We start from the raw sequence: 24,554 nt of genomic DNA, 5'->3' as shown, positions 1-24,554 counted from the left end.
TGATGAATGTACAACTATGTAATGGTACTGTGAACAATCAAATGTACAATTTGTTTTGTATGACTGTGTGGTAAGTGAATATATCTCAATAAAATGAAGATTAAAAAAAAAAAAAAAAAAAAAAGAATTGGGGTAGCTGGTGGTGGATACCTGAAACTATCAAACTACAAACCAGAACCCATGAATCTCGAAGACAGTTGTATAAAAATGTAGCTTATGAGGGGTGACAATGGGATTGGGAAAGCCATAAGGACCACACTCCACTTTGTCTAGTTTATGGATGGATGAGTAGAAAAATAGGGGAAGGAAACAAACAGACAAAGGTACCCAGTGTTCTTTTTTACTTCAATTGCTCTTTTTCACTCTAATTATTATTCTTGTTATTTTTGTGTGTGTGCTAATGAAGGTGTCAGGGATTGATTTAGGTGATCAATGTACAACTATGTAATGGTACTGTGAACAATCGAAAGTACGATTTGTTTTGTATGACTGCGTGGTATGTGAATATATCTCAATAAAATGAAGATAAAAAAAATAAAACAGTAAATGCAACTGCAGAGAAGTTTGGTTGGTTGTTGGAGGAGCTCTACTGGCGGCTGCGGTTCTTGCTTGGGGAAGCAGAAGCCACGCTTCAGTAAAAGCAGCACCCTAGGGTTTGGGTTTGGGTAAAAGAAAATGGCCCAGACCAAGCAGACTGCTCATAAATCCATCAGTGGGAAAGCCCCTGCAAACAGCTGGCCACTAAGAATGACCAGAAAAGCACCCCATCTACCAGCAGGGTGAAAAAACCCCATCGTACAGCCCAAACTGTTGCACACTGAGAGATTCACTGTTACCAGAAATCAACCAAGCTTCTGATCTAGAAGCTGCCTTTCCAGAGGCTGGTGCGGAAGAATGCCCAGGATTTCAAAACTGACTTGAGGTTTCAGAGCACAGTCATTGGTGCACTCCAGGAGGCTAGTGAAGTGTGCCTGCTGGGTTTATGTGAATATACTAAAATCTGTGTGCCATCCATGCAAAGAGAGTAGCATCATGTCCAAAAACATCCAATTGGCTCACCAGATAAAGGAAGAGAGAGCTTAAGAGAAGACAGTTTTTATGGTGTTTTGTAGTAAATTCTATAAAATACTTTGGTTTAATTTGTGACTTTTTTGTAAGAAACTGTTGATAATGCTTTGCATTTGTACTTAAGTCATTCCATCTTTCTCTCAGGATGAATGCAAAGTGACTGTCCACAGACCTCAGTGATGTGAGCGCTGCTGCTCAGGAGTGACAAGTTGCTAATAAGCAGAAGGGGTGGGTGATACTTCTTGCTTCTTATGATACATGTTTCCGTACATTAATGACTTGTTGAGTAGCTATTAAGGTACTAGAATTGATAAATGTGTACAGGGTCCTTTTGCAATAAAACTGGTTATGACTTGATGCAAGTATTTAACAATTTGGGCTGTTAAGTCTGACAATATTTCACTATGACAGAATGTAGGCTTTTTCAAGGGTGAAGATACAAGTCTTAACCAGAGTGCAACTTATAGTTTCCTTACACAAAAAAAAGGAACCTGGTAGCTACAGAATACACTATGTGCATTTATAATAGCCATTTTATATACTGTAGAGTCAACATTTTAAAATTAAATGTTTTACATTCACATGTAGTAGGGAGTCTTTTCACTAAGGTGTGTAATTTTAGAGTCCAGTTGGCTTTCTCCTAACTAGACTTGATTTCATACTAGCAAAATGCTATGCCAAGTCATACCTTGCATAAGTCCTCATTCTACCACATGTTAACTGACCCTCTAGCTGATAATGCAGACATGAATAGGAGATTTTATTTTTAAGGACTCCAGAGTATACAAGTTCTTCACACTAGTATCTTACTAATAACCTGAACTTGTTTGTTCCGGTCTGATAATGCTGCCATTATGCAAAACACCAGAAATGGATTGGCTTTTATAGAAGGGGTTTATTTGGTTACAAAGCTACAGTCTTAAGGCCATAAAGTGTCCAAGCTAAAGCATCAACAATAGGGTACCTTCACTGAAGAATGGCTGATGGTGTCCAGAAAACCTGTTAGCTAGGAAGGCACGTGGCTGGTGTCTGCTGATCCCAGGTTGTATTCCAGCTCTTCTCTCAGTTCCTGTGTGTTCTTGGTTCTTTCTTCCAAGAAGTTTCTCTCTAAGTGCTTGGGGGTCCTGTCTTAGCAAATCCTGGGGCAAACTTTGGCTTCATCTCTCTTAGCTTCTCCAGAGCAAACTCTGGGCTAGCAAAACTCTGCTTTCAACACCATCTCCAAAAATGTCTCTCTCGGTTGCAGCACTGAGCTCCTCCTGTCTGAGCTCTTATATGGCTCCAGTAAACTAATCAAGACCCACCCTGAATGGGTGGGGCCATACCGCCATGGAAATAATCTAATCAAGGGTAGTACCCACAGTTGGGTTGGTTACATCTCCATGGAAACAACCTAACCCAAAGATTCCAACCTAATCAACTAATATTTCTGCCCTCACAAGACTGCATTAAAGAACATGGCATTTGAGGGGACATAATATATCCAAACTGGCACATAGTTAGTATAGCTTTTCATTGTGTCATGGTTGGTCTCACTACTAGATTGAGTTTTTCTCCTCTACTAGGAGGAAACAGTACCTAAGTTCTCTTCCTTGTGTAGTTATAAGACCCTTAGAGCAAACTTGCTGTGGGAGAAGGGCACACAGCTCCAGCCTTTTGAATTTCTGCCAATTAAGATGTCGGTGTAGGTTATATGTTGTATAACATCCTGGGAAAACATTTTTATAGAGATGGCCTTCAAAGTGGTTTTAAAACGTATCCTTCTATTGAACTTTACAGGTTAATAACGTATGCTGACAGAATTAGCAAATAAACTTGTTTATCAAACAGTAAATGCAGTGTGTTCCTATTTCATTTCTTTTAAGAATGTATTTTCCTCACTTGAAATACATACAGAAAATTTTTTAAAAGTACAGAAGAAATTGTTAACAGTGGTTATCACCCAGGAAGGGAAGAATGGTCTCAACTGAAAAAGCCACTCACTTTTCACACCTTAAGTAGTATTTGAATATTTTACCATGAGAATGTATTACTTTCAATAAACAATATTTTTAAAAATTGTTTCAATTCATTATTACAGTGTTTAAAGCACTGAGTTGAGCTGTCCAGAAATTCAGTTACATTGAATTGAACATTCCCTAACAGTACCAGAAATCTGATAAATTAGTATAAATGTTTTAAATTATATATCTACTATAAGTAAAACCTACTTCTATATTTTGATTGTAAAGAATCTATATTAGATTTTTACTAAAAAAAAATTAAGCAGTTTTCTAAGAAAACTGACTACATATTTGTTCTTGAAGCCTGTATTAAAAAATCTATGTGAAAGATTACATGAATAATAATTTGGCCCTAGAAAATTTTGTAAACTTGCTATGGAAGGACATCTGTTAGAGAGTATTTTCTTCTGCAAAAGTTAATATATTTTGAACATCAAGTTTCAATTTTCCCTCCAAACGCAGGAAACTAGCACCAGAAAAAGCTGTGACAAATCATTTTTTCTTAGTTCTTTTCTCACATATTGCTTAATATTCTTGAATCAGAAATCACTCCTCCAAAAATTACAACTTAGTTTTACATTGTCTCATTGTGAAGGATAAGAAACTTATTTTGAAAAATATTTTCTATCTAGTAAAAAGGTATAAATTTTATAAATACATGTATACTGTCACTTAACAGTTCTATTTTCAGAAAATGTTTTTTTGCAGATTTCCATCTTTTTTACCTGCTATCAGCTTCTCTGTATCAGGTATGTGTCTGAACTGTCTTTTGTATTCCTCATTCTTGTCTTTATAGGTGGAACTTGAAAGCTGCAAAACAATCAAGAGTTTAAATTTATGTTCAGTTGTAATCTTCATTAGATGAACTGTAGTATCTTAGAAAATTCAAAATGGCCTCTTAAAAATTATACGCTTTTTATGCAATATTTTGTCTGTGTGGTGGTATGAAAAAATATATAAATAAGACATTAAAAAAAAAGCACCAAAGGAAGCAAAGGAGGGTATTAGAGTAAGGACTCTGGCAAATCCTCTCTGCAGAAGCAAACAGTTAATCAAGATGGCATCATAAGAAGACAGAATTCCACTTCCCACAGAATCTTTGAACAATTAGCAAAAACCAGCAGAGCCATCTTCTTCAAAGCAATAGAACACAGTAAAAAGGTTGCAGTAATTGGGTGAATGCCAAATCAAGAAAGTGCAACTTAAAACAACAGGAAAATACCCTGGTGCCCTTCCTGGCCCCTTCTTGTTCTCTCCCTGGCTCAGTGTGGAGCCAGCCTACACTCTCTGTGAGGGTCCCCAGTCCCATTCCAGAGTGAACAGAGTAACCCCTATACACATTGTGGATGGTGTACATGTATTTCTGAGCTAATCTATCTGGTGGCAGCGTGAAGGACTGAATTAGGACACACTCCTTCTAGCTTGTAGAGGCAGAAGCAGCTTGTAGATGGCTAAGAAAACAAATCAAAGTGTCCAGGGGCAAAGGATTAATAGTATTAAGATATACAATAGCACATCTGAAGGGAGAGTAGATTTCATAGGGTGAAGAGGGGACATTTAGATAATTGTCAATGGGGAATTCCTAAGGCCACCAGCACATGGCCAGGAAAAGACACAAGTTCAAAAAAAAGACCTACAGGACCCACTGCTCGCACTTCAGGTTGATCTTGGAAGGAGAGCTAAGCTCTGAAGGAGCACCAGCCAACATACGGTGATTTTGCAAAGACTGTGAATGGTGTTTCATGATGTGGTTTGTTTTTGCTAGCTCCTGGAACTCAATTAAATCTCTCTCATTTCATTGCCTAGATACAAACATAAGGAACAGACCCTGCAGAGACTAAAGTCCAAAGTTAACATATTAAAATAGTAAAATGTACACTGTGCTATGAAAAGATGCTCAACATCAACAGCTATCACAGAAATGCAAATCAAAACCACAGTGACCTATCATTTCATACCTACTAGAATGGACATTATAAAAAAAAAAAACACACACAGAAAACTACAAGTGTTGGAAAGGATGTGGAGAAATATGAACACTTATTCACTGCTGGTCACAATGGAGAATGGTGCAGCCACTTTGGAAGGCAATTTGGCAGTCCCTCGAGAAGTTAAGCATTCCGGTTACTAGGTATATACTCAGAAGAACTGCAAGCAGGGATGCAAACAGACATTTGCACACCATAGTGGCTGTGCCCGTTTGAATGTATTATGTCCCCCAGAAAAAGCCATATTCTTTGATGCAATCTTGTGGGGCAGACATAATAGTGGGGATTAAGTCGGAACGTTTGGATTAGGTTGTTTGCATGGAGATGTGCCCCACCCAACTGCAGATGATAACTGATGGGATATTTCCATGGAGGCGTGGCCCCACCCATTCAGGGTGCGCCTTGATCAGTGGAGCCATATAAACGTGCTGTCTCAAAGAGATGGAACTCAATGCAGCTGTGAGTGATGTTTTGAAGAGGAGCAAGCTTGCTAGAGAGGAACGCCCTGGGAGAAAGCCATTTTGAAACAAGAACTTTGGAGCAGATGCCAGCCACGTGCCTTCCCAGCTAACAGAGGTTTTCCGGACACCATTGGCCATCCTCCAGTGAAGGTAACTGATTACTGATGTGTTACCTTGGACACTTTATGGCCTTAAGACTGTAACTGTGTAGCCAAATAAACCCCCTTTTTATAAAAGCCAATCCTTCTCCGGTGTTTTGCATTCCTCAGCATTAGCAAACTAGAACAAATGGCCATTATCAAAAAACCCAGAAGACTACAAGTGCTGGAGAGGATTGAAAGAGGGTTGTCATATGTTTTTGAGCCACTTGTACTTCCTCTTCAGAAAAGTGTCTGTCCATGTCTTTTGCCCATTTTTAATTGGGTTGTTTTTCTTTTTATTGCCGAGTTATAGGATCTCTTTGTATATTATGGATATTAAACTCTTATTTGATATGTGGTTTCCAAATATTGTCTCCCATTGCATGGGCTGCCTTTTTACTTTTCTAACAAATCATTTAATGCACAGAAGTATTCAATTTTGAAGAGATCCCATTTATTTATTTCTTCTTTCAGTACTTACACTTTGGGTGTAAAATCTAGGAAACCACCTCCTATCACAAGACCTTTAGGATATTTCCCTACATTTTCTTCTAACAGTTTTACATTCTTAGCTCTAATGTTTAGGTCTTTGATCCATTTTGAGTTAATTATTCTATAAGATGTGAGATAGGGGTTCCCTTTCATTCTTTTGGACATGAGTATCCAGTTCTCCAAGCACCATCTGTTGAAGAGGCTGTTCCGTACCAGTTGCATTGACTTGACTGCCTTATCAAAGATCAGTTGTTCATAGATGAGAGGGTCTATTTCTGAACACTCAATTTGACTCAACTGGTCAGTGTATCTATCTTTATGCCAGTACCATGCTGTTTTGAGCACTGTAGCTTTGTAATATGCTTTAAAGTCAGACAGTGTAAGACCTCCCATTTCAATCCTCTTTCTCAAGAAATTTTTAGCTATGCAGGGCACCCAGCCCTTAAAAAATAAATTTGGTTATTGGTTTTTTAATTTCTACAAAGTAAGTTGTTAGGATTTTAATTGGCATGGCATTGAATCTATAAATCAATTTGGATAGAACTGATATCTTAACACTATTTAGTCTTCCAATCCAGTATGTCCTTCCATTTATTTAGGTCTTCTTTGATTTCTTTTAGTGATTTTTTTATAGTTTTCTATGTATAGGTTTTTTGTGGCCTTGGTTAAATTTATTACTAAATATTTGATTCTTTTGATTGCTATTGTAAATGGATTTTTTTTTCTTGATTTCTTCCTCAGGTTGCTTATTACTACTGTACAGAAACACTACTGATTGTTGCATGTTGATCTTGTACTCTGCCACTTTGCTGTACTCATTTATTTTTTCTAGTAGCTTTGCTGTAGATTTTTCAGAATTTTCTACATTTAGCAACATGACATCTGCAAACAGTGAAAGTTTACTTTTTCCTTTCCAATCTGGATGTTTTTATTTCTTTTTCTTGCCTAATTGCTCTAGCTAGAACTTCCAGCACAATGTTGAATAACAATGGTGACAGTGGGCATCCTTGTTTTGTTCCTGATCTTAGAGGGAAAACTGAATCTTTCCCCATTGATTATGATGTCAGCTGTGGGTTTTTCATATACTCCCTTTATCATGTTGAGAAAGTTCCCTTCTACTGTCCTCTGAAGTGTTTTCATCAAGAAAGGACATTGAATTTTGTCAAATGCCTTTTCTGCCTCAAATGAGATGACCATGTGGTTTTTCCCCTTTGATTTATTAATGTAGTGTATTACAGTAATTTTCTTGTGTTGAACCAGCCTTGCATACCTGGAATAAATCCCACTTAGTCATGATATATAATTCTTTTCATGTGCTGCTGGATTCACTTTGTGAGAATTTTGTGGAGGATTTTTGCATCTATATTCATTAAGGAGACTGCCCCATAATTTTTTCTTGTAGTATCTTTGTCTGGTTTTGGAATTTGGGTAATGTTGGCATCTTAGAACAAGTTAGGTAGCTTTCCCTCCTCTTCAATTTTTTTAAGAGTTTGAACAGGATTGGTACTAATTCTTTCTTGAACTTTGGTAGAATTCACTTGTGAAGTCATCTGGTCCTGAACTTTTCTTTTTTTGAGAGCTATCTGATGATTGATTCAATCTTTATACTTGTGATTGTTTTGTTGAGGTCATCAATTTCTTCTAGAGTCAATGTTGGTTGTTTAAGCTTTTCTGGGAAGTTATCCATTTCATCTATGCTGCTTAGTGTATTAGCAAATAACTGGTCATAGTATCCTCTCATTATCTCCTTTATTTCTGTGATCAGTAGTTATGTTCCCTCTCCCATTTCTGATTTTATTTATTTCATCCCCCCCCCCATCTGTCTCATGGTCAGCCTAGCTAAAAGTCTATTGATTTTATTGATTTTCTCCAAGAGTCAACTTCTGGTTTTGTTGATTCTCTCTTCATGTTCTCAATTTCATTTATTTCTGCTCTATTCTTTGTTTTTTTTTGCTTTCCTTCTGTTTCTTTTAGGGTTAGTTTGCTGTTCTTCCCCTAGATCCTCCAGGTAAACAGTTAATTCCTCGATTTTTGCTTTCTTCTTTTTTAAAATAGGCATTTAGGGCAATAAATTTCCCTCTCAGCACCGCCTTTGCTGCATCCGTAAGTTCTGATATGTTATCTTTTCATTCTCATTTGCCTCAAGATATTTACTGATTTCTCATAATTTTTTCCTTGACCCACTGTTTAAGAATGTGTTGTCTAACCTCCATATATTTGTGTATTTTCTGGCCTTCCACCTCCTATTGATTTCCAACTTCATTCCATTATGATCTGAGAAAGTGTTTTGTATGATTTCAGTCGTTTCTAATTTATTGAGACTTGCTTTGTGACCCAACATGTGGTGTATCCTGGAGAATGATCCATGAGCACTTAAGAAAAATGTGTATCGTGCTGTTGTGGGGTATAATGTTCTGTAAATGTCTTTTGAGTCTAGTTCATTTATCATACTATTCAAAATATCTGTTTCCTTTTTGATCCCCTGTCTAGATGTTCTACGCATTGATGAGAGCAGTGTATTGAAGTCTCTGTTGCTGCAAAGGTGTCTTCTACTCCCTTCATTGTTGTCAACGTGTGCCTCATGTATTTTGGGTCACTCTGCCTCAGTGTATAAATATTTCAGATTGTTATGTCTTCTGGATGAATTATCCCTTTTGTTCATACATAGTGTCCTTCTTTGTATCTTCTAATGGTTTTACATTTGAAGTCTAATTTGTCTGCTATTAGTATACCTACCCCTGCTCTTTTCTGGTGATTTTTTGCATGAAATATTTGTTTCTAGCCTTTCACTTTCAACCTGTTTTTGTCCTTGGGTCTAAAGCAAGTCTCTTGTACATAGCATATAGACGGGTCTTGTTGTTCAATCCATTCTGCCTTTCTATGACTTTTGACTGGGGAGTTTAATCCATTAACATTTAATGTTATTACTGTAAAGACAATACCTTCATCTATTTTGTCTTTTGGATTTTACATGTCATATCTTTTTTTTCTCTCTCTATCTCTTTTTACCCTTCCTGATAGGCTTCATTTCTATACTCTTCTACAAATTTCTCTCTCCTATCTTTTCCTGTCTGCCTGTAGTGCTCCCTTTAGTATTTCTTGTAGAGCAGGTATCTTGTTCACAAACTCTCTCAGTGTCTGTTTATCTGAAAACATTTTAAACTCTCCCTCATTTCTGAAGGACAGTTTTGCTGGATATAGAATTCTTGGCTGGCAGTTTTTCTTTTTCAGTATCTTAAATATATCATACCACTGCCTTCTCGCCTCCATGGCTTCTGCTGAGAAATCTTCACATAGTCTTATCGAGTGTGCCTTGTATGCGATGGATCGCTTTTCTCTTGCTGCTTTCATAACTCACTGTCTGGGCATTTGACAATCTAATTAGTAAGTGTCTTGGAAAAGGTCTGTTGGGTCTATTCTGTTTGGAGTATGCTGCACTTCTTGGATCTGTAATTTTGCCTTTCATAAGAGATGGGAAATTTTCGGTGATTACATCCTCCATTACTTTTCCTGCCCCTTTTCCCTTCTCTTCTCCTTCTAGGACACCCACGGCACATATATTCACGTGATTCATGGTGTCATTCAATTCCCTAAGACCCTGCTTGCATTTTTCCATTCTTTTCCCTATCTGTTCTTTTGTGCATAAGATTTCAAATGTCCTCTCTTCTAGTTCACTCATCCTTTCTTCTGCCTCAATTCCATTGTTGTAAGTCTCCATTGTGTTTTTCATTTCTTCTATTGTGCCTTTCTTTCTCATAAGTTCTGCCATTTGTTTTTTTCAAACTATCACGTCATTCTTTGTGATCACCAAATGTCTTCTTTATATCCTTCATCTCTTTTTCCATACCTTCCCTCAACTTATTGATTTGATTTTTGAAATGATTTAGCATGTTTGTTTGAACATCTTTAATTAGTTGTTTCAACTCCTGTATCTCATTTGAAGTGTTAGTTTGTTCCTTTGGGCCATATCTTTGTTTTTCCTAGTGTGACTCATAATTTTTTATTGGTGTCTATTCATCTGGTTTCCTTGATTAGTTTATTCTAGAGGTTGTTTTCATTCTTTTACCTCGAGTTTTTCTTTTTGGTTGGCTTTGTTCTCTATCTGTTCTTTAGTGTTCAGTTCAACTTATTCTAGACCTCTAGCATAGCTTCTGTTTAACTGATCAGAATTTTCCATTCTTGTTTTTCTGGTTCCTGCCCTGCCTATATGGAACCTTTTTTTTTTTTTTTTTTTTTTTTTTTTTTTAATGATTGATCCCAATCAGATTTTCCCATACCAGACAGGCCCAGGTCTCAGGAGGAAGGTATAATCAGTTTCACGTTTCCCTGAGGATGAGACCCACCAGGTTGTCAGACTTTCCTATGAGGCCTGTAGATGCTGTGCTTTTCCTATCCTGTCCAGCAGGTGGCACTTTTTAGCCCACAGCTCCCCACTGGCATAAAGAGGTGCAGTTCCTTTAATTCTCAGCAAACCCTGTCCCTGCCAGAGGGGTGGTTGAGACAGAAGTGGAGGTAGAAGGCAAGCTTAAGCTGTTTGTTTCTCACCCTCCACCCCCCAGCCTCTGGGGTCTGAATTCTCTGAAAGATAGCCCCTACTTGAGCTGTGCTCCATCCTCCCTTTTCTAGGGAAAAATACACTCTTTTAAGAATTATCTCCTTCATTTGACTCTTCCCTTTGTCTCTCAGACCTATCTTAACTTCACCCTTGCCTGGGTCAGCACTGACAATTGAAAATGCCTGAGGCTTTCTCTAATGAGCTACTTAGAATCGTTTACAAAAAGAAAAAAGAAACAGAAATCCCCTTTTCAGAGCCAGTCCCCAGACCCCAAGGTTTGCCAGTCAAGAGCTACAGTTGGTATCCAGCTCTATATGCCCTTTCTTGAGGCACAGCCCTTTTCCAACATTCTGAGCTCAGCTGACTCCAAAAGCTGGTTTTTTATTTATTTATTCCATCAGCTGTGTCTCCTCTCTGCCGTGAGAGACCTCAGGGCTTCTTTCTTGCTTGCTACAGGTTTATCTGTATTCAGTTTGTATTCAGTAGTCCAATTTGTTAATTAAAATTGCAACTGGAGCTTGATTGAGCTACCTTCCCATGCTCCTAGTTAGAGACTGCTTCTTTTTCCCACAGGGAAGTGTTCCAACTCAGCCTGCTATGCCAGTGGGGAAGGAGCATCAGGCTCCGCAGTTTGCAGGCTTTACTTACAATTCTGTGCTGTGATCTTGGCCCTTTCACCCATTCCAGACTGGTGTACAATGTGTGTCCTGTCACGGATGTCCCCCAAACAGTTGTTCCACACAGTTCCTGGCTATTTACTGGCTGCTCTAAAGGACTAACTAAGTTCCACACCTCTCTATGCCGCCATCTTGCCCTGCCCCTCCCTCTTCATTTTTAGCCATTACATATATTTCTCTTGCTATTTTGTGAGCCCAGACACACATTTTTAAAAGATGTTTGTAAAATTTTATTCAGCATATCTAGGTATTCTGTAAGAAGGGCTTTTAAGTTAAATAGGCCCCTACCTATATTGCCAGAAATGTTAGTTCATGCTCCTTTGTAATTAGAGATAAAAATGTTAAAAGACACCAGTTTTTCAAACAGTCTCTAAATATCTAAACTTAAAAATTTTAAACTTGGATAAAATATGTTCTTTAATCTAACATTAATTAGAAAATGATTTTATCCTTTTTTGTCAGCCAGAAAAGTAAAAATTTGAGGTATCTTGTATAAGCTTAAATAAATCCAAGAACTATTGTCTTGGAAGACATCATAATGAATATAGGCAACCTCTTCTCCAAAGTTGCCAATATATGTTATAAACACACTAATTAACTCTCATGGGTTTTTTTTGTTGCTGTTAATTTTACAATGCAACATTAATCAATCCTCATGATGTACCTGTAAATTAGGTTTGTGGCAAAAGTCTTATTCCCCATCTATACACAGAAAAAAACTTACTTGTGAATAACATGACTAAGATCAATGATAAAGAAAAAACTTGATTATGACCTAGAAAAATTTAAAACTAAATATTTTCTATGAAAACATAAGTATACCAGTAGTTCTAGTTTCCTAAGCTACTCAAATAATACCATAAAAGAGGTTGACTTAAACAACGGGGATGTACTAGCTTATGGTTTTGAGGCTAAAACAAAGTCCAAATCAAGGCATCATCAAGACAATGCTTTCTCCCTGAAGACTGTGGCATTCTGGGGCTTGCTGCCGGTGATCCTGATTCCTCTGTCACCTCTGTCACATGGCAAGGTCAACTCCTCTCCCGGGTCTGTTTCAGCTTCTTGCTTCCTGTGGCTTTCTCCATCTGAATTCATTCTGTTCATAAAGGACTCCAGTAACAGGATTAAGACCCATCCTCAGTGAGGTGGGTGACACCTTAACTGAAGCAGCCTCATCAAAAAGTTCTACTTAAAATGGGATTACTTCACCCAATTACAATTAACTACTTCACCCAAAGCACTATAACTTCTATGAAAAACTCCAGTTAAGAGCATTGTCTTCTAAACACACACAAGAGAAAATCTCAAAGGCTTTGTTCTACCCCCAGTAGTTGCTAATTCTACACTGTGGGGTTGTTGGTTTTTTTGTTTTTTTTTCCTCCCATTAGGTATTTTTGTTAACAGTTAAAAGACAAAAGAATAAATGTTCATTTGCCATTAACTTTATTTTAAATTAATTTCTTCATTTCAAACAATTGTAAATGCTTCAGTAGGATTTATAGCCTAATAATAAAAGTAATTTCCCATGTATTAATGTTATATATTTCAATTTTTAAATAAAACAAGTCAATAATCAAGCTTCCTATCTTTTTATGATAAGATTGAAAAGGAAAATTTGCAACTGTTGATCTCACTACCAAATCAAAGATCATACTCCTTGAAATTAAACTTAAGTCCTACTCTCAGAGAGACATTAATTAGCCAATCTGTTAAACAGCACAGGATTAAATGGATAGGGTCTATAGCTTAATGGACTTCTGGTGAAGATCAAGTGTAAACAGATAGGATCTAAAAGAAATCAACCTTATCAAAAAAAAAAAAAAAAAAGAACAAACAAAAAATGTTTAATGAACTTACTTTTTTTGTACTCTTTTATTAAATTTTCATAATTTTTTTAATTTTGGGGGAAACATTAAAATATACTTTCCAACATTATAAATAATAGATCCTCTAATCCAGCGCTTTTCAACTTTATCCACTGGGACAATTCCAAGGAAAGGTATTCTCCATTTAACATAATCCCATTGAGTATGGCAGAGATTTTTATGGCTGCTACATAAATTATGAGCACTTGCTAGTCATAACTCCACCGGTAATTCAAGACACACCAGTGCTGCCATACTGTGGTCCAAGCCCTAATTTTATAGATGAGGTCACTGAGGCCACACAGGTTAAACACTATATTCAAGATCACTACACTGTTATATCATCAGGAACAGAGCAAACACTTTCTCCTAGATATTTTATTCCCAATCTCCAATCTTTCAATTATATCATGCTGTCCTCTAAATTTCCTACTGTGGAACAACTGAGTTAGCCAGGCCAGAATACATGAATTATTCTACACTGTGAATTTTCTAATTTAAAGTTTTAAATACCAAAATTTTAAAAGTTATCCATTCTTTTTGATAGAAAAAAAATTAAAAACAAACGAAAATCTCTGATGTTTCAGTGAACTGGATCTGACACTTTTTTTCTTTGCTCAATATTCGTATGTCTCATGAATATTTTCTTATTATCCTGCTGGTCTTCCTTGTCCTAATTTTGGATCCCTCAGTAAACTCTACCATCTTACTGTAGACATTCAATTCCTAAATTATTGGAGGGAGAATGTGGAAAGAAAATAGCAATGTGCTAGGGACAGTAGCACAAGCACACAGATTTACAATGGCAGAGGAAAAATGCAATATTTATTGTCTGGTGTTCTTAAACATCATTTCTATCAGTTATAACACTGTATTAGAGCCATCTGAGCTGTGTAGTCCTTTGGCCTCCACATTAAGAGGTCCAGGTTGCTATATTTTTTGAGCTTCTACTGTTATTTCTTGTTGCTTTCAGTGTGTTATCATTGAGTAATTCCCCTAATCCCAATATTCTATTCAACTATAAAATGGGGACCAATTTTTCCAGGTTTATTTAAAATATGTTAAAAATACATGAAAGACGTTCCAATGAAGACTTGAGGAATTCTCTTAATTGAGATATATCAGCATGAACTTTAACTTAGCTATTCAGGATCTTTTTTGGTTTTGTCTGCTTCAGGATTCTTGATAGTTCTGGTTTCTGGGTAAGTGACCTCTACAAAAGTCTGTAAAACTTCTGACATGATATATTTGTCTTTAAATCTATTCCATGTGAATTCATAGAAAAATTCCTCAAAATAAGTGTTTAAAATCAGCAGACAGACCTAAACTAAGCCAAATAAGACCTCAGGTACTCTAAACCAGTACTTATCAAACTTCAGTGTGCATACAAATCAGCTGGAGAGTTTGTGAAAGTGAAGATTCTGACTTAATAGGTCTGAGGTAGGGCCCAATATTCTGCATTTTTAACAAGCTACCAGGTAATGCCAATTCTCTTGGCCCTTAAGGGTCAAGGCTCTAGAACATATCCTTCCTATTTTTCTTTCTCCTCCTATTTCTGAATTCTCTCATTCCCCTGGTTTTTCCCTCTTTTGCTTTACCATTTTTTTTGCTTTAAGCCTGCTAACAGTAAACACAGTAACTGCTTAGCCCTTTGGGCAGTCCTTGGAGCTACTAAAGTTCCCTGCTCTATAACGTGAGCTATAAAAAACACAGTGCAGAGAGGTCAAAACACTACAACAGTCATAAAACTTTTCTAAATGTGACCAAAAATACGACAATCAATACAGATGGCATGATTTTTAGGATGTGTACTTATTTTGATTTATTTCTTTAGCAATTAAAGGTTTTCCCTAGGACAGGACTCGAAAAAATTTATGATGTTAGGTTTCTTAGTAAGAAGCCAGAACCTGTTAATATTCAGTAGCATTCCAATGAACCAAACTGCTAATTATGAACAGAATGATGGTACTTGTACTAATCTTTATAACCTGTTACTATTATGCCTTGCCTTTTTAACCTACTTTAAAATAATAAGAAATGCTAACAAGTATACCTAATCTTCAAGAGATTAGCTTTGTAATGAACTAATATTAGAACTATATATGCCTTACAATGTTAGGAAAATTTCACTTATATCAGATTCTATCAAATGACTCATAACTCATAGGCATTACTAGATTTAAAATGAGCAGTTTAATATAACAAATGTTATCATTCCAATCTTAACAGAAATTTGTTCTTAAAAAAGACTCTAAGATCACAATGCAACAAAATCAACAAGCAGTAGTCTCATTTTACAGTGGGGAAATCTGAAGCTTATCCAGGTTATGCAACCAAGTAAACACAGTACAAACAGAAATCAAACTCTGTACTTTAAAACCCATCTTATGGCTAGCTTCCTGAGTGCAAGGCGCCGGCCGGCTGGAAAAGCTGTGGTGGGCAGTGCCTGTGATCAAAATCACAGAAGATATACGTGTTTTCTTCCTAAAGAAAAAAGAAAATCTAAGAAAAACGCTATGGCAAAGAGAATAAAAGCTAAGCCCACTTCAGACAAACCTGGAAGTCCATATCGCTCTGTCACACACTTCGACTCGCTAGCTGTCATAGACATCCCTGGAGCAGACACCCTGGATAAATTGTTTGATCATGCTGTATCCAAGTTTGGGAAGAAGGAAAGCCTTGGGACAAGGGAAATCCTAAGTGAAGAAAATGAAATGCAGCCAAATGGAAAGGTTTTTAAGAAGTTAATTCTTGGGAATTATAAATGGATTAACTATCTTGACGTGAACTGCCGAGTCAATAACTTTGGTAGTGGACTCACTGCATTGGGACTAAAACCAAAGAACACTATTGCCATTTTCTGTGAGACCAGGGCCGAGTGGATGATTGCGGCACAGACCTGCTTTAAGTACAACTTTCCTCTTGTGACTTTATATGCCACACTTGGCCAAGAGGCAGTAATTCATGGACTAAATGAATCTGAGGCTTCTTATCTAATTACTAGTGTTGAACTGCTGGAAAGTAAACTTAAGACAGCATTGTTAGAAATCAATTGTGTTAAACATATCATTTATGTGGACAATAAGACTATCAATAAAGCAGAATACCCTGAAGGATTTGAGATTCACAGCATGCAATCAGTAGAAGAGTTGGGATCCAAGCCAGAAAACGCAAGCATTCCTCCAAATAGACCAACTCCTTCAGACATGGCTATCGTAATGTATACCAGTGGATCAACTGGCCGACCTAAGGGAGTGATGATGCATCACAGCAATTTGATAGCTGGGATGACAGGCCAATGTGAAAGAATACCTGGATTGGGACCAAAGGACACATATATTGGTTACTTGCCTTTGGCTCATGTACTAGAATTGACAGCAGAGATATCGTGTTTTACCTATGGCTGTAGGATTGGATATTCTTCTCCACTTACACTCTCTGATCAGTCCAGCAAAATTAAAAAAGGAAGCAAAGGAGATTGTACTGTACTGAAGCCTACACTTACGGCAGCTGTTCCGGAAATCATGGATAGAATTTATAAGAATGTTATGAGCAAAGTCCAAGAGATGAACTATATTCAGAAAACTCTGTTCAAGATAGGGTATGATTATAAACTGGAACAGATCAAAAAGGGATATGATGCACCTCTTTGCAATCTAATACTGTTTAAAAAGGTGAAGGCTCTGCTAGGAGGGAATGTCCGGATGATGCTGTCTGGTGGAGCCCCACTGTCTCCTCAGACACATAGATTCATGAATGTCTGCTTCTGCTGTCCAATTGACCAGGGCTATGGATTGACAGAATCATGTGGTGCTGGGACAGTTACTGAAGTTACTGACTATACTACTGGCAGAGTTGGAGCCCCTCTTATTTGCTGTGAAATTAAGTTAAAAGATTGGCAGGAAGGTGGTTATACAATTCATGACAAGCCAAACCCCAGAGGTGAGATCGTAATTGGTGGACAGAATATCTCCATGGGATATTTTAAGAATGAAGAGAAAACAGCAGAAGATTATTCTGTGGATGAAAATGGACAGCGGTGGTTTTGCACTGGTGATATTGGAGAATTCCATCCTGATGGATGTTTACAGATCGTTGATCGTAAGAAAGATCTGGTGAAGCTGCAAGCAGGAGAGTATGTATCTCTTGGGAAAGTAGAGGCTGCACTGAAGAACTGTCCACTTATTGACAACATCTGTGCTTTTGCCAAAAGTGACCAGTCCTATGTGATCAGCTTTGTGGTCCCTAATCAGAAAAGGTTGACTCTTTTGGCACAACAGAAAGGGGTGGAAGGAACTTGGGTTGATATCTGCAATAACCCTGCCATGGAAGCTGAAATACTGAAAGAAATTAGAGAAGCTGCAAATACCATGAAATTGGAGCGATTTGAAATTCCAATCAAGGTTTGCTTAAGCCCAGAACCTTGGACCCCTGAAACTGGTTTGGTAACTGATGCTTTCAAACTGAAAAGGAAGGAGCTGAAGAACCATTACCTCAAAGATATTGAGCGAATGTATGGGGACAAATGAAATGCTGCTCTCTTATTTACAGTAGTGCGGGAGGAGGCTTTTCAGTTCTAGGGTTTTAAGCCTTTGTCCAGCTGTCTGTTAGAATGTAGGTATATCATTCTAAAGATATGGTAATTAAAAAAAAAAAACCAAAAATGATTGAAATAACTGTTGTCTACTTTAGCTTAGATTTGCATAGTTCTAGCAAAGCTGAAATTGAAAAGTTATTTCCCTTTAACTGTTACTAATTTTAGACTAAAAATTCTGTTTTTAAAAATTAGCCTCAGATATACTTGTTTTCCTAAAGAAAAATATTTAATATTGAACAAAATAAAGTGGAGTTGGAGTAGAATGTAGTTTGAAGTTTGCAGCTTCCAATGTCTATTGTCTTCCTCATTCAGAAGAAGCTTACATATTAAGCATGACAAAAATATAGGTATTAACACTACTCAAAGCAAAAGTGCATCAGGGCTTTAAAATTCTCCTCCAACCATTTACCTTGAAGGGAAAATTCGACTGTAATATAACATATAGAATCAAATAATACCCTGGAAACCATTTTAAGATTCATAATTGTTGCATAGATTAGATGTAGACTCGTTGTAATATCATGAATAATTACAGTGCCTAAAGTAAGAATAAAACAACATATATACACCAAAAATATATAGTAATAGATTTAAAGGGGAATTGAACTGCCTTTTTGAAACTTTGAGTTCCAAAATCAGTAACTAATTATTCTAATGACTTAGGAGGAAAGTATATCTTTTACAGTGCTGAAAACTGTCTTTCTATTTTAGTTCAAAATGAAAGACTGAAACCAAGAGTAGAAAGATAAAGTTAAACAAAGTTTAGCAGGAAGCATATTCTCTTATAAAAAAGTGATAAAATCATAAATAATTGCAGTTGTGACCCTTGTACAGCACTGAACCTGAGAAAGAGATTTAGACTCTGAATTTGGTTTTGGCAACAAGAATTGATGTAAAAATGTACTTGCATTGAATTACATTGGTAATTGAAGGTCCATTTGCTGTTGCTACTTTGCTTCTTGATCCATAGTTTGTATTTTCAGAAAGCCTTTCATTTTGCTTTAATTTTAGCAAAGTGGGTTATGATGAATGACTTCCCCAATATCTTGTTTGAAACTATGGGTGATTAACTAACTTGGATGAATTTTGGAAAGGTAAACTAAAAGGGAAGACAACACTGTTATCATTTTTTCCTGTTTGTGAAGAGTTTAAAAACTGGAAATGCTGGATTTTGGAGGAAAGAAGGCTTACTCGATAAGGGATTGATATTTGTGCAGTGACTTGGAGTGTGGATTTCTTTTTGAAACTTTTATTAAAATTTGGGTTTATATATCCCTGACAGATATTCACACTTGAACCATAGTGACTGTAAAAGGCAAAAATTCTTAATACTGTTATTCTTTGCACTTTTTTCTTAATCATTTTATACATATATAAACATATATATATGTTGCTTACATTGCTTTGTACAGATGTGGGCCACCACTGCAACAAAATTAATTCTTTTTTTCTCTGAAATATTTATAAAGAAAATATTTAAGTGTTATGTATATGGTGGTAATAAAGGAAAAAATCATCTGAAATTATTATAAACAAGAATGAAGGTTTTTGTAAAGATTTCTGTTCAGTGTTCTGCATTGTAAAATTCTGGGCGAGTTTTCCCTGAAGTTATGTGTATGTGAGTATTCTCATTCTTTACAACTTGCCTCTGAGGAGTGAAAGACCGTTATTATAAAGTAGACTACTATTCAGCTTCTACTGCTCCTGGCCCACTGTTTGTTTATCTTTTAAGGATGATTTTTGTAGAGTTTTTCGATATGTAATTTTTTCCCATTTGAAATGGTGATTTTAAATGTGCGATGCATGCCTGCTATCGTATCTCAGATGTTTGCACCCTGACCTACCCCCATCTCCCCAAAGCTGGAACACTGCCATCTAATCTGTTATATAGGTCCTTTAGAAACATATAATTAACACTTAAGGTTGGGTGCTGCTAATTCTTTGCAAAAATCCAATTATTGTTAAGGGACCAGGGAGATGCCACTACCCCCTGATTTTTCATTTAAAACTATAAAATATTTATGTAAACAAATCTTTACATATTCATGGTGACTTTTCAAGTATTTGAGCCTAAAGATTTTGATCCCACATTTTTATACCTGTTTAAATCGTTCACTGTTGAATATTATTACAACATGTCAGCCATCAAATAAAGTTGTACTTTTACTACAAGTATGTACATTTCTAGTCTAACACTTGTGACACTTGCTTTAATGACATGAAATGTATCTTCTTGCCACCTTGATATTTGTATTCATTTTTTTTCTCTAGAATGGAGGTATAATTATGTGGCTTTTCAGAGTTGAAATACAAATGAATAATTCAAAAAGTCAGAAGTTAAGGACAGTAATGTTTCTTTGATCATTGGGACTGATTAATAATCCTTGCTTATATTTTCCTGATAGCATATGACAAATGTTTCTAAGGTAATGATATGAGAAGAGGTTAAATATTGCATGGCATTTTGGATTTAGAGAGAAATATTTTAATTTTCAAATGTAGTTAAGGATTAGAATGTATTCATATTTGTACTTTTTGTTAAAATGCATGATTGCGGGATTGTTGTTTAGATTTTTGTGTTAATTCTTGATGAAAAGCTTTGTTCTTGTTTTTTATGTTTGCACTTGAATCTTAAGAAATAAACCCACCCATGTTATCAAAAAAAATAAAAAAATAAAAAATAAAAATAAAACCCATCTTATAATCATCATATACCACAGGTCAAACATTGTTAAACATCCTTTTAGTTATAGGAACTAATCTTTCAAATCAAAATTATGTAAAATAGTTGGTTTCTCAGTAATGCTTAGAAATATGGTTTCTTTATAATGTTAGTCTCCTGACAATACAGCAAACAACAATGTAAGGGAAATCCAATTCTGTGGTGTAGCTTTCTCACAGGGAAACTGAAGCAGATAATTCCACCCTGTCAAGTCAGACAGTGCATTCTAGTGGTCAAAGGACAGCATAATCACAATTGTCTTTGGAAGTCTAGACTAAAATCTAAACATCTGAAATCTAGAAGCTAATAAGAAAAGCTGTATAAGTATACCACAAAAATATTATATGAATTGCTAAAAAGAAAATTTGTGTTAATGATTAAAAAGAAAATATAAGAAGGAAAAAATATTACCCAAAAGCTCCAGTCACCACTCCAGTTATGTGAAATTGGTCCCTGCTTTTTAGCTGATACTATATTATTCTCATCCACAACTGGACTTGAATTTTCCTCTAACTCGTCCTGTAACTCAGTGGCAAGGCTTGAATCCCCTTCACTTTTTATCTGAAAACAAGTATCAAACAATTTAAATTACTTAATGAAAAATGCCCATTTTTAAAAGTTAAAAGAGCTAACATTCAAAACATAAATTAACTTTAAAAGGATAATATTTAAACTTTTAGAAAACACTACTTAATATGTCTTTGCTATTACATATAATTATGTATAATCCATACGTTTATACATACAACAAATATTTTCCAATAATACTATTTACTAGTTAATTTACTTGTCACTCAGGAAGAAAAGATAAAGTCCTTAACCTCTAAGAGTTTACAGTCTGTTAGGGGAAACAACAAACAGTAAAAATACAATGTAACAGGAATACCAATTGGTACAACCACTTTGGCGAGCAATTTGCACTGCCTAGTAAGGTCTAAGATGGTCATGTTCCACAACCCAGCAATTTAAGGTGCACATGGAATAGAGGATGTCTACAAAACTACAAATGCAGAGATAACCTCACTCCCTCTTGGTTGGGAAATGGTAAATAAGCTCTGATTCATACAAACAATAGAACACCATATGGGAGTTAGAATGAATGAATCATATATATATTCATACACATGGAAATAAATTTGGCATATAATGTTTAGTGAAACAACAGATTATAAATTTTTTATTCATAAATTACACACATAAAATAATACTAGGTGATGATTATGGATATACACATACATGAGAGAAAGTAATCCATGGTAATTATACACTCTGACTTCAGGAAGACGATTACCTCTGAGAAAGGAAGGCAGGAAAAGGATGGGAGCAGGAAAAACAGAAGGTTTTAGCTGTATCAGTAATACATTTCTTTTTTTAAAAAAGAAACAGAAAATAAGTATGGTAAAATGTAACACCTGTTAAATCTGCATGGTAAAAACATAGGTATCTTTCATATTTTTCCCTGTACTTTTCTGCATATTTTTAGTATTCATAAATAAAAGTTTACATTACAAAATAAATAAAAGTTTACATTACAAAAAAAGTTTACAGTGTAACAAGAAGCATGTTTCTACCATCTTATTTTGTATTTTTCTAGTTACCATTTTTCTTTCCTAGTCTCTAATTTTCTCTTCATCTTCTGCCAATTCAATAAAGTTTTCCTTATCACATTTTTCTCTGCTGGTTTGGAAGCTACTAATTGTATTTCTATACCATTCTATTAGTGGTTACTCTAATTTTTTAAAACATGTATGCTTAACGGGGTGTGTGTGTGTGTGTGTGTGTGTGTGTGTGTATTTTTAAATAAAGACTAAAGCCCCAAATAAGACAAAGCCCTAGAAAATCAGTGTCCTTTAATAACCCATTTTGACTTCTGAACCATTAACAATTGCTATGACTTCTGAATCATTAACAAAAAAGGACAGATGTATCCTTTGTAATTTTGTACTCATTCTTCTCTTTCAGCTGTTCTATGTTTACTGATGGTGAGGGAGGATGGTATGTTTTAACATGCTATTCATTTTTATTAACAGATTTTGAGGCTGCTCATCTATTAGCATATCTGTGAGTTTCAAACTCTTCAGAAAGTGGCCTGTCCATAGGCAGGACACCAGGCCAAAATTTTCTTATAGTTGGAATACCTCTTTGCTGCTCAGATGTGGCCCTCTCTCTCTAAGCCCACTTGGCAGGCGAACTGACTACTACTCCCTACATGGGACGTAACTTCCAGGGGTGTGAATCCCCCTGGCAACATGGAAATTGACTCCCAGAGATGAGCCTGGACCCAGCACTGTGGGATCGAGAGGATCTTCTTGACCAAAAGGGGGAAGAGAGATGAAACAAAATAAGGTTCCAGTGACGGAGAGATTTCAAATGGAGTCAAGCAGTCACTCTGGGGGGTATTTTTATGTGCTATATAGATATCACTTTTTAGTTTTTAGTGTGTTGGAATGGCTAGAGGGAAATACCTGAAGCTGTCAAACTGCAACCCAGTGACCCTGATTCTTGAAGACGATTGTATAACTATGTAGCTTGCACAGTGTGAGTCTGTGACTGTGAAAACCTTGTGGCTTGAACTCCCTTTATGCTGTGTATAGTCAGATGAGTAGAAAAATGGGGACAAAAATTAGATGAAGAATCAGGTGGGATGGAAGGGATGGGAAGATTTACGTGTTCTTTTTTGCTTTTATTTTCATTTTGGAGTAAGAAAAAGGTTCAAAAATTGATTCTGGTGACGAACACACAAATGTATGATGGTGCTGTGAATAACTGATTGTACACTGTGGATGACTGTAGGGTGTGTGAAATCTCAATTAAACTGTATTTTTAAAAGAGTAAATGAACAATGGGGGAGGTGGGGAATACGATGTTTTGGATGTTCTTTTTTATTTTAATTTTTATTTTATTTTCTGGAGTAATGAAAATGTTCAAAGTTTGATTGTGGTGATGAAAGCACAACTATATGACGATATTGTGAACAACTGATTGTACACTTTGAATGATTGTATGTTATGTGATTATATCTCAATAAAACTACATTGAAAATTAATTAATTAATTAAAATACAGTTTAAAGCGTTAATACTATCACCCTCAAAAACAAACACCAGAGTTCTACTACATATAAGGCAATTTGGGGATTCAAAGAAGTAAATGATATGGTCTGTGACTTTGAAAAACTTATAATCTAGTTTGGGAAATGGGATAGGTACATAGAAAGAAATAACTCAAGTCCTAGAAATTCAAATTAAGGACCAATTTCCAAAGCTATGGCAGTAAAAGTTCTATGCAGAACACAGAAACTCAATTGGGCCTTAAAGGAAGGTTAGGACTTAAGACAGGAAAGAGATCGGGGAAGTCGCAAAAGTAAACGAGGTAAAAAGCAAAAGGCAAATTCAGGAAATGATGAGCAGAGGGTTTGTGAAGGAAAGTTGCAAGATTATAACCAATAAGATAGGATGTCTCTAGAAGTATACAATTTGTCCACTGGGAATCACTGAATGTTTTTGAGCTGGTGGATGGAGGATCTAATAGAAACAATGTCCTAAGGAGATTAATATATTGGCAGGATTTAGTTGGTTTTTTTTTAAAACAGTTTTATTCGTATACCATACAATTCATCCTAAGTGTACAATGGCTCATGGGCTAATCACATAAGTTTTCACCACTACAGTCAACATGAGAACATTCTCATACCTCTTATATCCCCCATTACTGACATTCAGCTTTGGTACAGTGCCTGTTACAATTAATGAAATAATATTACAATGTTACTTTTAACTATAGATCTTAGTTTACTTCAATTGTATTTTTCCCATATACTACCCTATTATTAACACCTATTAATAGTGGCATACATTTGTTCTAGTTCATGTAAGAACTCTCTCATATTTATACAATTAACCACCATCACTGTCCACTCGGTTTTGCTAAGTTATACAGTCCCAATTTTATCCTCTAGCTTTCCTTCTGGTGACATACACGACTCTA

At 36.0% G+C, this 24,554-nt stretch overlaps 1 protein-coding gene across 1 annotated transcript in view; it reads right to left on the bottom strand.

Moving 5' to 3' along the window:
- Positions 1-24,554, bottom strand: part of GRAMD1C (GRAM domain containing 1C) — a 147,074-nt gene that overhangs the window by 116,257 nt on the left and 6,263 nt on the right. Inside the window, exons 2-3 of the mRNA XM_037835660.1 lie at positions 20,980-21,129; positions 3,797-3,881 (exon numbers count right to left, since the gene is read on the bottom strand). Of these exons, the coding sequence (XP_037691588.1) occupies positions 3,797-3,881; positions 20,980-21,129 (235 nt within the window). The remainder of the gene's footprint in view (positions 1-3,796; positions 3,882-20,979; positions 21,130-24,554) is intronic.

The sequence above is a fragment of the Choloepus didactylus genome, chromosome 1, assembly GCF_015220235.1.
Source record: "Choloepus didactylus isolate mChoDid1 chromosome 1, mChoDid1.pri, whole genome shotgun sequence".
Classification (NCBI taxonomy): domain Eukaryota; kingdom Metazoa; phylum Chordata; class Mammalia; order Pilosa; family Megalonychidae; genus Choloepus; species Choloepus didactylus.
This window is presented reverse-complemented; position numbering and strand designations above follow the sequence as displayed.